The sequence below is a fragment of the Thalassophryne amazonica genome, chromosome 16 (genome assembly GCF_902500255.1).
Source record: "Thalassophryne amazonica chromosome 16, fThaAma1.1, whole genome shotgun sequence".
NCBI lineage: Eukaryota > Metazoa > Chordata > Actinopteri > Batrachoidiformes > Batrachoididae > Thalassophryne > Thalassophryne amazonica.
Genome location: NC_047118.1, coordinates 25214177 through 25229539, shown reverse-complemented (window position 1 = coordinate 25229539; position 15363 = coordinate 25214177). Strand labels below are relative to the sequence as shown.

At 43.9% G+C, this 15363-nt stretch overlaps 1 protein-coding gene across 1 annotated transcript in view; it reads right to left on the bottom strand.

The window, feature by feature from the left end:
• The window catches only part of cacna1aa (calcium channel, voltage-dependent, P/Q type, alpha 1A subunit, a), a 327384-nt gene that overhangs the window by 144323 nt on the left and 167698 nt on the right, over window positions 1-15363 (bottom strand). The window contains 4 exon segments of the mRNA XM_034189657.1: window positions 12034-12140; window positions 12350-12417; window positions 13763-13880; window positions 14172-14244. Coding sequence (XP_034045548.1) covers window positions 12034-12140; window positions 12350-12417; window positions 13763-13880; window positions 14172-14244 — 366 coding nt within the window.

Sequence of the window (15363 nt, the reverse complement as noted above, 5' to 3'; positions counted from 1 at the left end):
AACAGAGTGATGGTGAAACAAGAAGAATTGAGGATCAGAAAGAGGAGATGATGGCTTGTAACCCAGTGGCTCTGAAGGCAGAAGAAGACTGCAGCGTTCCTCAGACTCTAATCGTCTGGGATTTCCCAGCCATCGGACCAGGCTAAGGATCTGTCAAAGACCATGTGTTTGTTGGCCTGCAACGACATTCCCACATTAAAGAAACCCACGCACAGACGTCTCCAAATCGACCCTGGAAATAGCGCACATCAAGACTGCGCCTGTTCAGTAATCTCTGCGTACACTAGCCCATCCAGGAGAAGATCAAGAGACAATATTCCTCACCACTGAGGGATTGCCACAAGCTTTTCACTTGGTGGATTACTGGTTTTAAAACTTAGATTTAGTTGAGCTGTGCCCACTGCTTGATATCAGTGTTGATTCACCCCTGAAAGTGTAATTTAACTATTCATAGGTGTAATTTTAACCAGTCACATGGGGTGTGCAGCCAGTACATTCTGAGTGCCGGTCCCAAACCCGGATAAATGAGGAGGGTTGCATCAGGAAGGACATCGGGTGTAAAACAAGCCAACCCAACTATGCAGACTAAGAATCGAATTTCTATACTGCAGTGGTCGCGGCCCGGGTTAACAATGTCCGCCACCGGTGCTGTTGCCCAACAGGGTGTCGGTGGAAATTGGGCTACTGCTGGGCGAAGACAACGCAGAAGAGGAGGAGAACGTTTCCACAAACAGCGGGAGAAGAAGAAAACTAGAAGGGTGGAAATGAGAGTGGGGACTTTGAATGTTGGTAGTATGACTGGTAAAGGGAGAGAGCTGGCTGATATGATGGAGAGGAGAAAGGTAGACATATTATGTGTGCAAGAGTCAAATGGAAGGGAAGTAAGAGCAGGAGCATCGGCGGTGGATACAAGTTGTTGTACCATGGTGAGGACAGGAAGAGAAATGGTGTTGGGGTCATTTTAAAGGAAGAGTATGTTAAAAGTGTGTTGGAGGTTAAGCGAGTGTCTGACAGGGTGATGAGTGTGAAGTTGGAAATTGAAGGGGTGATGATGAATATCATCAGTGCATATCCCCCATAGGTAGGTTGTGAGATGAAGGAGAAAGAAGATTTCTGGAGTGTGTTAGATGAGGTGGTGGAGAGTGTGCCCAAGCATGAAAGAGTGGTGATAGGAGCAAACTTCAATGGGCATGTTGGTGAAGGGAACAGAGGTGATGAGGAAGTAATGGGTAGATATGGTATCAAGGATAGGAATGGGGAAGGACAGATGGTAGTTGATTTTGCAAAAATGATGGAAATGACTGTGGTGAATACCTACTTTAAGAAAAGGGAGGAGCACAGGGTAACATATAAGAGTGGAGGAAGGTGCACACAGGTGGACTACATTCTTTATAGGAGATGCAAACTAAAAGAAATCAGAGACTGTAAGGTGGTGGCAGGAGAGAGTGTCGTTAGACAGCATAGGATGGTTGTTTATAGGATGACTTTAGAGGTAAAGAAGAAGAAGAGAGTGAGAGCTCAAAGGATCAGATGGTGGAAGCTGAAGGAGGAAGACTGTTGTGTGAAATTTAACGAGCAGGTGAGATAAGCACTGGTTGGAGGGGAAGCAATTTTGGACAACTGGAAATGTACTGCAGATGTGGTGAGGGAGACAGCTAGGACAGTACTGGGTATGACATCTGGACAGTGGAAGGAAGACAAGGAGACTTGGTGGTGGAATGAAGAGGTCCAGGAAAGCATAAGGAGAAAGAGTTTGGTGAAAAAATTTTGGGATAGTCGGAGAGATGAAGAAACTAGACAGGAGTACAAGGAGAGGTGGTGTAAGGCGAAAACAGAAGTGGCAAAAGTGAAGGAAAAGGCATATTGCGAGCTGTACAAGAAGTTGAAGAGTAAGGAAGGAGAAAAGGACTTGTACCAATTGGCCAGACAAAGGGACAGAGCTGGAAAGGATGTGCAGCAGTTTAGGGTGGTAAAAGATGCAGATGGTAATGTGCTGACAAGTGAGAAGTGTGTGCTGAAAAGGTAGAGGGAATATTTTGAAGAGCTGATGACTAAAGAAAATGAGCAAGAGCAAAGGCTGGATGATGTGGTGAGAGTAAATCAGGAAATACAAGTAGTATTAGTAGTAGTAGTAGTAGTAAGGAAGAAGTGAGGGCTGCTATGAAGAGGATGAAGAGTGGAAAGGCAGTTGGTCCAGATGACATTCCAGTGGAGGCATGGAAATGTCTAGGAGAGATGGCAGTAGAGTTTCTAACCAGATTGTTTAATAAAATCTTGGAAAGTGAGAGGATGCCTGAGGAGTGGAGACGAAGTGTGCTGGTTCCTATTTTCAAGAACAAGGGTGATGTGCAGAGCTGCAGTAACTACAGAGGCATAAAGTTGATCAGCCACAGCATGAAGTTATGGGAAAGAGTAGTAGAAGTTAGGCTTAGAAAACAGGTGAAGATCTGTGAGCAGCAATATGGTTTCATGCCAAGAAAGAGCACTACAGATGCAATGTTTGCTCTGAGAATACTGCTGGAGAAGTACAGAGAAGGCCAGAAAGAGTTACATTGTGTGATTGTGGACTTAGAAAAAGCTTATAATAGGGAGCCAAGAGAAGAGCTGTGGTATTGTATGAGGAAGTCTTGAGTGGCAGAGAAGTATGTTAGGGTAGTGCAGGACATGTACAAGAATAGTGTGACAGCGGTGAGATGCGCAGTGGGAATGACAGACTCATTCAAGGTGGATTTAGGATTACACCAAGGATTAGCTCTGAGTCCTTTCTTGTTTGCAGTAGTGATGGACAGGTTGACGGATGAGATCAGACAGGAGTCCACATGGACTATGATGTTTGCAGATGACATTGTGATCTGTAGTGAGAGTAGAGAGCAAGTTGAGTCTAGCTTGGAGAGGTGGAGATATGCTTTGGAGAGAAGAGGAATGAAAGACAGTAGACGCAAGACTGAGTACATGTGTGTGAATGGGAGGGAGCCCAGTGGAATAGTACTCCTAGTTACAAGGAGCAGAAGTGGTGAAAGTAGATGAGTTTAAATATTTGGGGTCAACTGTTCAACGTAATGGAGACTGTGGTAGAGAGGTGAAGAAGAGAGTGCAGGCAGGGTGGAGTGGGTGGAGAAAGGTTGCAAGAGTGATTTGTGACCGAAGAATATCAACAAGAGTGAAGGGGAAAGTTTACAAGACAATAGAGAGAGACCAGCTATGTTGTACAGCTTAGAGACGGTGGCACTAACAAAAAGACAGGAGGCAAAGCTGGAGGTGGCAGAGCTGAAGATGTTGAGAGTCTCTTTGGGAGTGACAAGATGAAGATTAGGAATGAACATATCAGAGGGACAGCTCAGGTGGGACAGTTTGGAGACAAAGTCAGAGAGGCAATATTGAGATGGTTTGGACATGTGCAGAGTGGGGACCCAGGGTATATAGGGAGAAGGATGCTAAGGATGGAGCCACCAGGCAGGAGGAGAAGAGGGAGCCAAAGAGGAGGTTTATGGATGTGCTGAGGGAGGACATGCAGGTGGTTGGTGTGACAGAGGAATATACAGAGGACAGGGTGAGATGGAAACAATTGATCTGCTGTGGCGACCCCTAACGGGAACAACCAAAAGACAAAGAAGAATTTTAACTCTGTCCATGGGAATGCTTTTCACACATTCTATGTGTGTCCATTGTGTAACAAGAAGTTCACATACAGAATTTTTGCATGTCAACTTGCCTTTTGCTAATTTTCTATATTTGTTCTCTACTTTGCCTTTAAAACACTATGTAATGTTAACTGAATCCAGAAGTTGTGTAACAGCAATGACAACATTGTCTTTAAACTGAAACCACTTTGTGGATCCTTCAGGCCCCATTTCCAAATGTCGCGGTGACTCCAGCCCTGGGTAACATCAGGCACTGTGCTTGAGGTCAACATTTATGACATCTTTTAGTTATGTGGGTTAAGTGCTTTCAGACCTGCTCTCTATGCCTTTTATGAATAGACTCCTGAAGTCACAGTGAAATAAAAAGGGCATTTAAAGTTTAAAGTCTGTACCACATATTCTTTTCTAATATTTACAATTAAAAATTCTTGACTTCTTTCTACATCCTGAAACTAAAAAAAAAAGAGACACAAACATGTTAGTTTGAATATAAGAGTCCATAGGTTAACGTAGAATGGGATCCAACTTTTCTGCATATATTATTATTCAGAAACTTGAAGATCTAGCACAGCTTTATTTTAATTTTATTTATGTATTACAAGTTTAAGTGAATTATTCAAGAATTCAAGAATTATTAAGAAATTTTCAACAACACTGATGTCAAAATGACATCATCTTGGCTGATTTCATAAGGACATTACAGTTTTAAAAATGTTCAAAAGATTATATCTCAAGGGTTTTTAACAACCATCCTCACAGTTTTATTGCCAACTACTTCTATTATAAATATTATTAAAACGTATTTCTGAATTCTAGATGGACTACATTTCCCATCAGAAAATACATGCATTTCATCCTATCTGAGTGTCGCAAGTGGAACAAGGCTGACTGGGATTTTGACTTTTGAGAACTGTATCATCTTGACTAATTTAATGGTCATACCCAAAGACTGTGTATATATACTGGACAAAGCCTGTGTGATGTCACCCATAGGTTTTCTATAGAGACTTGGAACAGCTGATATGAAGCACCATGGTCTGGGTGTTACCATGTTGACAGCAGTGGCACAATGAACTCATTAAAGCATAAAGGGGTGGCTTCGTGTGTGACGAAAGAAGGTGGAACACACCCATCTCTTCGAGTCCAAGCCACCTCAGCTAACATGTTAACCTCGGTTAGGGTGTTTATTAAATCATATTTTTGGGGACTGTGCAGGTGTTATCCTAACAATTTGTTTTGGTGTGGACATTAAAAGTTATCAGCCAGTGATTTTCTCATTAATGCTGTATTTACGGGGCTTAATCGATCAGGCTAATGACAGCTGCAAAAAGTGCTAACACCATTAGCATACACCATTAAATAAAACGAGAGTTTCATTCAGTGTGAATATTGCAGCAGAGATGTCTTAGATGATCCGTTAGGACATTTCACCACACAACAAGCCGTATTATTCCAGGTGTTTGTAATAAAATACTCCAAATGACAGACACAGTTTCCACAGCGGCTACCAGCTGCATCAAGCAGCCTCTGAGCTAAAGACGCTACCAGAGGCAGAGACATTCGGCTGAGCCGCTGTCACTCAAAGCAACCACGCCACAAATTTTACAGAACATCATGGTTTAAGATTGAGTGAGCCCCAAGTGGCCAGTCAAGGAACTGAGACTTTTTCCTCTTCTGGGAGGGCTTCATCTGATGCCATCAAAGTTTTGTCGCTTACTATAAGTGAGAACACACAAATGAAGAAATATTTACATGCACACATATTTCACATATTTACCCACTTTTACCAACTTCTGTACAGAACAGACTTGTAAATATTTGAGAAATTCAAGGCTTTGAACTGGTTCAAGGAACAAAAGCAAAAATGAGAAACAATTGATATATCACTAACAACAAAAATGAAACCATAAACATTGTATTGTTTAAAAATATAATGGCTACAGTAGACGTATCCTGAAATACGAATTCTTCAGGTAACGTACAAGATCTACAACAAGCATTTGAATTTTAATTCCCTTAGTTTTAAGATTAATGTTATGAAATGAATGAAACAATTTATGAAATGTGCACCGGCAACATTTCCTGTATATTTGTTTTGTGAATTGTTCTCTTATTTGTGTCAGTAGTGTCAGGTTTTTGGTCTTCTGAGTTTCTTTTGGGTTCTGTCTGTCTCTTGTTCTGTCTATTTGGTTAGTAGTCCTCTGTCCTGCTCTCTCTTGTCTTCCTCTCTGAGCTCTTGGTGGTGGGTGTTTCTCTCTGTCTGGCCACACCCTGGTTCTGGGAGCTTCTCCACACACCTGTTCTTGATTTGCAGTTAATCACCTGGGTGCTTTATAAGTCTCACAGTTTGCCTTTGTCCTTCGCCAGATTGATGTGCCTAGTGCCTCTTTCCAGCCTTGTTTGTATATTTTTGCCTTGCTCTGATTGCCTTTTTGTGCTTTTTGACTACCTGCTTATGTACCTCGACCACAGCTTTAGCCTGATGCTCTTGATCCTGTTGCTCTGTGTGGACTACTTTTCCGTGTACCGTCCTCAGCCTGAACATCAAGTAAATGATTTTTTGCCACAAAGCTGTGTTTCTGCGTCCTGCATTTGCGTCCTGCCTATCCTGTCAACCAATCCTGATAGCTCGATCTGGCCAACGATGGACGCAGCAGACGCAGATCCTTTTCAGCGGGCAGTACGTCATCACAGCCAGCTGATAGCTCAGCAGGAGGACCGGCATGCTGCCCTGAATTCCAGCATAAGCGAGCTGGCGAAACGGCAAGACACTTTTATGTCTTCCATTAGCGCTCAGATGGAGCAACTAGTTGACACCATGAAACATCAGGCTACGACTAGCACGACCCCCACCACCGCACCACCTACGGGGGTGTCCGCTGTCCCGCTGGCTCCCATACCGATCCCAGCAGTCTGCAATCAGCTTTCTCGACCTGAGCGTTTTCTGGTAAGTCTGGAGATGTCAAGCTCTTTATTACGCAATGTGAGCTTCATTTTGAACTGATGATGCCAATGTTCTCGACTGAAAAGTCGAAGATAGCATTCGTCATCATTCACCTCACCGGACAGGCAGCTGCGTGGGCCACGGCTGACAGGAGCCATGGATCGCCATCTTGCTCCTCTCTGGCAGCCTTCACCAAGTCACTTCAGCAGGTGTTCTAGCAAACCTCTCCTGGGCATCAGGCGGCGCATTCACTTATGAGACTGAAGCAAGGCAATCGCCGAGCAGCCAATTATGCCATAGACTTCTGCATCCTGGCCATGAAGAGTGAGTGTAATCCTGCAGCACTTCATGATGTGTTTTTCCAAGGCCTGAACGACAGCATACAGAGTCAGCTCATTGCGGTGGATCTCCCCGAAGACCTGGACGACCTTATCGCCCTAGCAATCCGCACCGACCATTGTCCATCTGACCGCCCACGCCGAGACAATCATTACCCTGTTCCTCGGTCCGTCGCCGCTTCTGACCATTCACTCGCTTCCGGTCATCCAAGCTCCGGACCCACCTCTTCCATCAAAGAACCCATGCAGGTGGGACAGACTCAACTCTCAAGAGAGAAGAAGGATCGCTGCTGGGTGGAAGGACTCTGTTTTTACTGTGGACAAGCTGATCATGTTATCACACACTGTCCTGTCAGGGGTGCCCCGGTGCTACCGAGAACGGTAATACGGGTGAGTCAGAGCTCAATTGTTCCATCCTCCCAGAATTTGATAAAAGCAGAGCTAAAGTCAGATTATACCTCACTGGCCTGTCAGTATTCATTGATTCAGGTGCTGACTCTAACCTTATGCTGTCCTCTCTCGCCAGGTCCCTCCACCTTAAATTGTACCGGTTATCACGCCCCCTGGTGGTCCATGCGGTGGATGGTCACCAATTGGGCCAAATTGAGTACCGTACCCAGTCAGTTCATCTATCTATTCCCGACAATCATTCCGAACTCATCAGTTTTCACATTTTTGATAAAATGAGTCACTCGGTAATCCTGGGGCATCCCTGGTTGCAATGTCACAAACCCCGCCTTGACTGGTCCCACGGGAAGATAGAGTCATGGGGACCAACCTGTAACAATGTCTGTTTAATCCAGCCAGTCAGCACCTCTGGTGTAAATGCGTCAGATCTAGAGGGGGTCCCCACTTGTTATCATTATCTTGTGGTGGTCTTCAGCAAAACTAAAGCTAAATCACTTCCACCACACCGTGATTATGACTGCGCAATCGATCTTGTCCCAGGGACCACACGCCCCCGGGGAAAATTGTTTTCTCTGTCGGCACCGGAACACAAAGCTATGAATACCTATATACAGGACTCACTCGCTGCCGGCTTGATTCGTCCTTTGTCTTTTCCCGCCGGGGTGGGGTTTTTCTTTGTAGAGAAAAAAGACAAATCACTCCATCCCTGTATTGATTTCAGAGGACTTAACGACATCACAGTAAAGAATCGTTATCCTCTTCCATTAATCTCATCTGCATTTGAGCTATTAGAAGGAGCCAAGGTCTTTACCAAGCTGGATTTGTAGAATGCTTATCATCTGGTTTGTTTTCGTGAGGGGGACGAATGGAAGACCCCTTTTAATACTCCTACTGGTTACTATGAGTATTTAGTGATGCCTTTTGAACTCACCAATGCACCTGCAGTATTTCAGAATCTCATAAATGATGTATTGCACGAGTTCTTGAACAAGTGCATATCTGTTTATCTGGATGACATTCTTATTTTCTTCCCTGGTCTAAGGACACATGAACAGCAAGTCCGCTACGTTCTCCACACTTTGTTACGAAATAATCTCTATGTTAAAGCAGAAAAATGTGAATTCCACCGCCCCATCGTGTCATTTTTAGGCTTCGTGATTTCTGAAGGACATATCCAGATGGATCCAGACAAAGTAGCGGCAGTCCGGGATTGTGTAGTTCCTAAGTGTCGCAAAGATGTTCAAAGATTCCTGGGGTTCGCCAATTTCTATAGCAAATTCATCCGCAACTTTAGTACAATTGCTGCTCCACTGCATAATGTAACCTCCTCACTTAAGTCCTTTGTATGGACACCAAAGTGTGATGAAGCATTCAAGAACCTAAAGAATCGTTTCACAATGGCCCCCGTGTTGCTCCTTCCTGACCCCACCCAGCAGTTCATGGTCGAAGTCGATGCATCTGATATTGGTACTGGGGCAGTTCTTTCTCAAACCAGGTCTGGGGATAACAAATTACATCCCTGCGCCTTTCTGTCAAAGAAACTCACTATAGCTGAACGAAACTATGGCATTGGAGACCGAACTGCTGGCGGTCAAAGTGGCCTTGGAGGAGTGGCGTCATTGGTTGGAGGGAGCACAGTTGCCATTTTTAGTCGGGACCAACCATAAAAATCTGGAGTATCTACGCACTGCTAAAAGATTTAATGCACGTCAGGCTCGTGGGCTATTTTCTTTAGCAGATTCAATTTTGTCTTATCATATCATCCAGGGTCCAAGAATAGCAAGCCTGACGTGCTTTCATGTCTAGGAGAATCCACAGTCTCCACTCACTATCCTGAACCAATCCTGCCGGAAACCTGTTTTGTGTCTGCTCTCACCTGGGACATTGAATCCAAAATCAGGTCAGTGGTAGGCAATACTCCCATTCCTCCAGAGTGTCCTCATGGTAAATTATTGGTTCTGGACTCGCTTAGGGGGGAGGTTATTCGTTGGGCTCAAAGAACCTTATCCGTACTAAATGAGAGGTTTTGGTGGCCCAAAATGATAACTGATGATACGTGAATGCTTTTTCTATCTGTGCCATGCATAAAACATCTATGCGCCAACCTGCGGGAGCGCTATTGCCCTTACCTGTCCCTGTTCGACCTTGGACCCACATTTCTGTAGATTTTGTAACAGGTCTGCTGCCCTCTAGGGGCCAAACTGTGGTCATGACTGTGGTTGACCGGTTATCAAAGATGGTCCATTTTGTGCTATTACCCAAACTTCCATCTGCTAAAGAGACCACTGAAGCACTATTGTTACATGTCTTCAAATTGCATGGTTTGCCTCAGGATATTGTCTCTGACCGGGGTCCACAGTTTATTTCACAATTCTGGAGGGAATTCTGCCATCTACTCGGGGTCACATCAAGCCTTACTTCTGGTTACCATCCCCAAGCTAATGGACAGATGGAACGTCTGAATCAAGAATTAGAAAAAGGTTTACGCATCCTATCCTCACAATTTCTTGCCTCCTGGTCCACTCAGTTACCTTGGATCGAATTAGCCCATAACTGCCTGCCTACCTCCTCTTCTGGTTTTTCACCTTTCCACGTAATCTTTGGTCACCAACCTTCTTTGTTCTCCATCACAGATCTGCACTCTCCTGTACCTTCAGCTCTGGGGCTCATCATGCGGTGCCGACGGACGTGGGAGTGGGCCCGGAAGGCCCTACTACGGTCCTCCAACAGCTACAAAGAGGCAGCAGATCGCAAACGGTCGGTGGCACCATCCTACATGCCCGGACAACGTGTTTGGCTGTCTACTCATCATCTGCCGCTTCGTGGAGTGCCACGAAAGATTGCTCCCAGGTTCATTGGCCCATTCCCTGTATCTAAGATCATTAATCCTGTTTCATCTCCATCTTCCAAGGTCCATGAGGGTCCATCCTACGTTCCATGTTAGCCATCTGAAACCGTTCCGTACCAGTCCTCCTGCTTAAGGTTTCTTCCTCAGAGGGAGTTTTTCCTTACCACTGTTGCTCTGGGCGCTGGTAAGGTTAGACCTTACTTGTGTTAAACTCCTTGAGGCAACGTTGTTGTGATTTGACGCTATATAAATAAATAAATTAAATGAAATGTTATACCCCCATCACACATAGCCGGAATCACGCAGAGTGGCATTGGAATTATGAATCGGCACACATCCGAAAAGTGTCAGATTTCAGTTCCAAAATGTTCTGACAGGCATCTGTGGAAATCAACACAGTTGGTCAAAATCAGCCGGCGGCCCCAAGTATGATGCACATGTTCAAAACTCTCCAGGTGTGGTTAAGATGGGACACCTATCCGACAGCGGTCCATGTGCAGTCTGAGGACCAAATAACTGCAATTTACATATTCCACTGGTGGAAAAAACAGATCCAAAATGATTTGAGCGCATATGAGGGAACCTCGAGATGGATCTGGCACCGCAAAGCCTGCCGGTATGACCTGCATGTGCCACATAAATTAATGTCCAGCTCCCCCACCCCACCTTTCCCAGTGCAATGGAACTGTTGAAATGCATGTGGCATGCTTCAGGATAATAATTATGTGAACAGCAGCTATCAAACCGAAAGGTCCGTGCACTACTGTGCGCACGCCGTAAATCTGAACATGCTGTTATATCCACAATAGACCTTACAGTACAGATATTTGTCCATTCCTTCCCATGGGCGATGTAAATAATGTGAACTATTGTCTCCATCATAACACAGGCAGCTCCTTCTCTCTCTGTGGTGCACAGTAACGTGTCATTGCACGCATCAGGCTGACAGCTGAACAGATGTCACGCTGTAATAAATGATCATCTTCTAACTCTGTAGGAGATATACTGTAACATGGAACATGTACCATGCTGTTACACCTTTAATAAACATGACTCTCACCTCCAACAGCGATTCAGGAGTGTTTTACAGCGTGGACATGGACATGAAGCTGGGACAGCAGCCCATGGTTAGAATCCTCTCACCCAAATAAAAAATATTAATCCCATGTGATAATCCAACCATTGCGGTGTCCAGAGTTGCGCTGTGCTCCTGAAGTGGGAAAACAAGAAAAAAGAAGGTTCCCTGGAAAGGCACTCCGTCTGAAGCAGGGGATTGCATGGTCCAATGCCAGCAAACTTTGAGCGAAGCTGTCTAGCGTGCGCTTGGTGGCCCATATGCACACACACACACACACACACACGGCTGAGTGACAACTGTAGCCCTACACGCACACTGCTCACTCGTGTGCACGTGCGCATGAGGAACACAGTGCTCCAGTCCCATGTTTGCCATCCAGACATTTAGAGATCGGGCAGTCTGCAGCGCCTTTTATGGCCATCTGACAGCAGTCTGTGTCATCTACATGCGCTCTGGATGCGATCTGACAGGTGTGGACGAGGCAGTCTGTCTGCACTCTGACACTGCTGGCCATGCCTCTTTTCCTCTACATGAGGACTACATGAGCAATAAATAAATCAAAAACCTGTTTGTGTGGTTCAGTGTGGCAATGGAAGTTGGCTGTAACTCTTCCTAACCCAAAAGAAATTATTCGCATGTTGGCTCATAATTTAAATATGAGTGCGCTCCTACTATTATCTCTTCATTGCTTTATCTATCATATCTAGAATCCATATGCAGAAAACGTAACATGGCAACAAATCCCGATTCCGCGGTCAATAGAAGCAGAAACTTACGCAGCGATGGACAGGTTGGCAGCAGACAGGGGGCTGACTTCAGCCACCTCCTTGGCTTTCTGCAGGGCAATTTTCTGACTGGCGGCCTCTTCTTCTTCCTGCTCATCCTACAGAGAAAAATAATGTGAGAAAGAGAGAGAGAGACAAATATGGGAGAGAAAGACAGATGGCAGGCAACACAGAATAAAGCGGAAGTAAATCAAAAATGACTTGTTTTTTTTAACTACTATTATTTTCAGAAAAGAAACTGCAAGCACCAACAGAAAAACAGTTGATGAAGACATTGTGTAACCTGATCCACTGGAGTTCAGAGTACCTTGGTTAGTTCCTGGGCATTGGCCAAGTTGTCCACAGCGATAGCCAAGAATACATTGAGCAGAGTGTCTGAACGCAGAGTAAAGGAAACATAATATGTGGGTGTTCAGGCCCAGATAAATAGTTCATAGGGTAACCATGATGCCGTTGGGGGATGAAATCACTGTAAGGGTTATTTTTTAACTTAGAGTTTCATCGATTTGGAATCACACCTTCAGAAACAACCTACCAACTTTTCAGCTGACCCTTGTTTATAGCAGTAACAGGACTGACACAGAAGTCAATTACAGAGGCTGACACAGCTGCAACACTATATTTCGACTGTTGGCAGGGTGATGGAACTCACAGAAACTCAGTGTTATTCATTTCTACTAAAACAAATCACTTCTGTGTTTTAAGTAAGCTGTTGCAATCTGGATCCGGTGTTTGATACTGTATGTCAGCTATTCCCAAACTTAAGAGCATTGGACCAAAAAATATATGTTAAACTAGGTCAGTTAAAGACATCTGTTCATTCATTCATTTTCTGACACTTAAATAGGCAGCAGACCAAGCAGCTCTCCTAAACTTCCCTATCCTCAGCCAAGTCCTCTAAGTCTTTCTGCAGGATCGCGAAGCATTCCCAAGCCAGCTTGGAGATGTAATACCTGCAGAATGGCCTGGGTCTTCCTTCAGGCATCCTCACAGTTGAACATGCCTGGAAGATCTCCATCATGAGATGACCAGGGACATCCTCACCAGATGCCTGAACCACCATAGCTGACTCCATTTGATGGGAAGAAGCAGCTGCTCTACTCTGAGTCCCTTCTGGATATTTGAACTTGTCAACCTCTCCCTGAGTGTCAACCCAAGTAAACAATGGTAGATCTTGACATCTGCCGTTTGTTTCCATGACCTTGTTCTTTCAGTAATTACCCAAAGCTCATGACCATAGGTGAGGATAGGAGAGTAAACTGCCAGCTTAATGGAGAGCCTCGCCTTCTGGCTCAGATTTTCTCCACCACAATGGTCTGGTACGGTGTCCACAGGACCTCAAATGCAGCACTGACCCATCTATCATTTTCACAAGAATGCTCCACTATTCTATTATTATTATTATCATTATTACAATCTAAGTTTAAACTATTACATAATAATAGTAATTAATATATTTTAATAACCTCCATTGGGCTCCCTGTAGTACCATTACAGCCCACCAAGGAACCACTGCCCACCTACAGTACCTACATGGTCCAGACTTTAGGAATCACGACTGTATATTTAATAACATGTGCAACAAAAAGTCAGATTTCATATTTGTGGTTGCATCACTGCATTTATGTGGTTAATACAGACAGTACAGAATGTGAGTGATATAAGCTGCATGTTTGTCTGTGTATTTTTGAATCTTTGCATTTCACATCCAGATGGATACAGTTGCCGAAAAGCGTGAGTACGATGAAGAAGACAGAGAAGGCCATGCCCTTGTTGACTCCGCCCTGAGACTCGATGCCATCATACATCACCATATTCCAGTCTTCTCCAGTTAAGATCTGAGGACAAAGGTGGACACATATAGTCAGATGAGCACAAAATCCTATTCCCACATGTAATCTGAACTCATTTATGATTATATATTCAAACCAGAAACCAACACTCATGTGCCCCTTGAACATATAAATGATGCCCAGTGCTACTCTCCCTTTGATAAATGACATTTAAGAATTCAAAAGGAGCATTCTACATACTGCACGTACAGATCTTCTTAAATCTTTTAATCTTTAATTCTAATTCTGACCTTGTCTTCTCTGACCACTCCTCTGTCAAAGTCTGTCCCTGCTCACCTGGAAAACTGTCATTATTGCTGCGGGAAAGGTGTCAAAGTTGGTTGGGGGCGTGCCACTTTCAAAATTAAACCTAGCAGGGAAAACAGATCAAAGTGTAGAGGTGTGAAAGAAAAACAACCTGAAGGGATTAACGACAATCCAGATACTTTTACAGTACAACCAAAATGTTGTTAACAACATCACAGCTGAATAATTAGTGTATTTTCCAGAAGTATAAGTCATGGGTTTTTACTAGTTTAGGAAGTTAAAAAAATCATGCTGTTTTTTTAATTAATAATAATAATAATTAATATAAAAACACAATAAAATCCAATAATAAAATAATAAATGACAGTAAAAAATCTACACGACAACAGTGTACAAAAATCTCAAATTAAAGAGCAGATAATACAACCCCAATTCTAATGAAGTTGTGACGTTGTGAAAAATGTAAATAAAAACAGAACATAATGATTTGCAAATCCTCTTCAACCTATATTCAACTGAACACACCACAAAGACAAGCTATTTAATGTCCAACCTGATAAACTTTGTTTTTGTGCAAATATTTGCTCATTTTGAAATGGATGCCTGCAACATGTTTCAAAAAAGCTGGGACAGTGGTATGTTTACCACTGTGTTACATCACCTTTCCTTCTAACAACACTCAAAAAGTATTTGGGAATTGTTGAAGCTTTGTAGGTGGAAATCTTTCCCATTCTTGCTTGATGTACGACTTCAGTTGTTCAACAGTCCGGGGTCTCTGTTGTCGTATTTTGAGCTTCAAAATGAGCCACACATTTTCAGTGGGCGACAGGTCTGGACCGCACTCTTTACTATGAAGCCATGCTGTTGTAACTCGTGCAGAATGTGGCTTGGTATTGTCTTGCTGAAATAAGCAGGGACGTCCCTGAAAAAGACAGTGCTTGGATGGCAGCATGTATTGCTCCAAAACCTGGATGTACCGTTCAGCATTGATGGTGCCATCACAGATGTGTGAGTTGCCCATGCCATGGACACTAATACGCTCCCGTACCATCACAGATGCCGGCTTTTGAACTTTGTGCTGATAACAATCTCGATGATCTTTTTTCTCTTTTGTCCAGAGGACACAACGTCCATGACAATTTGAAATGTTGATTCATCAGACCACAGTGCACTTTTCCACTTTGCGCCTGTCTATTTCAAATGAGCTCAGGCCCAGAGAAGG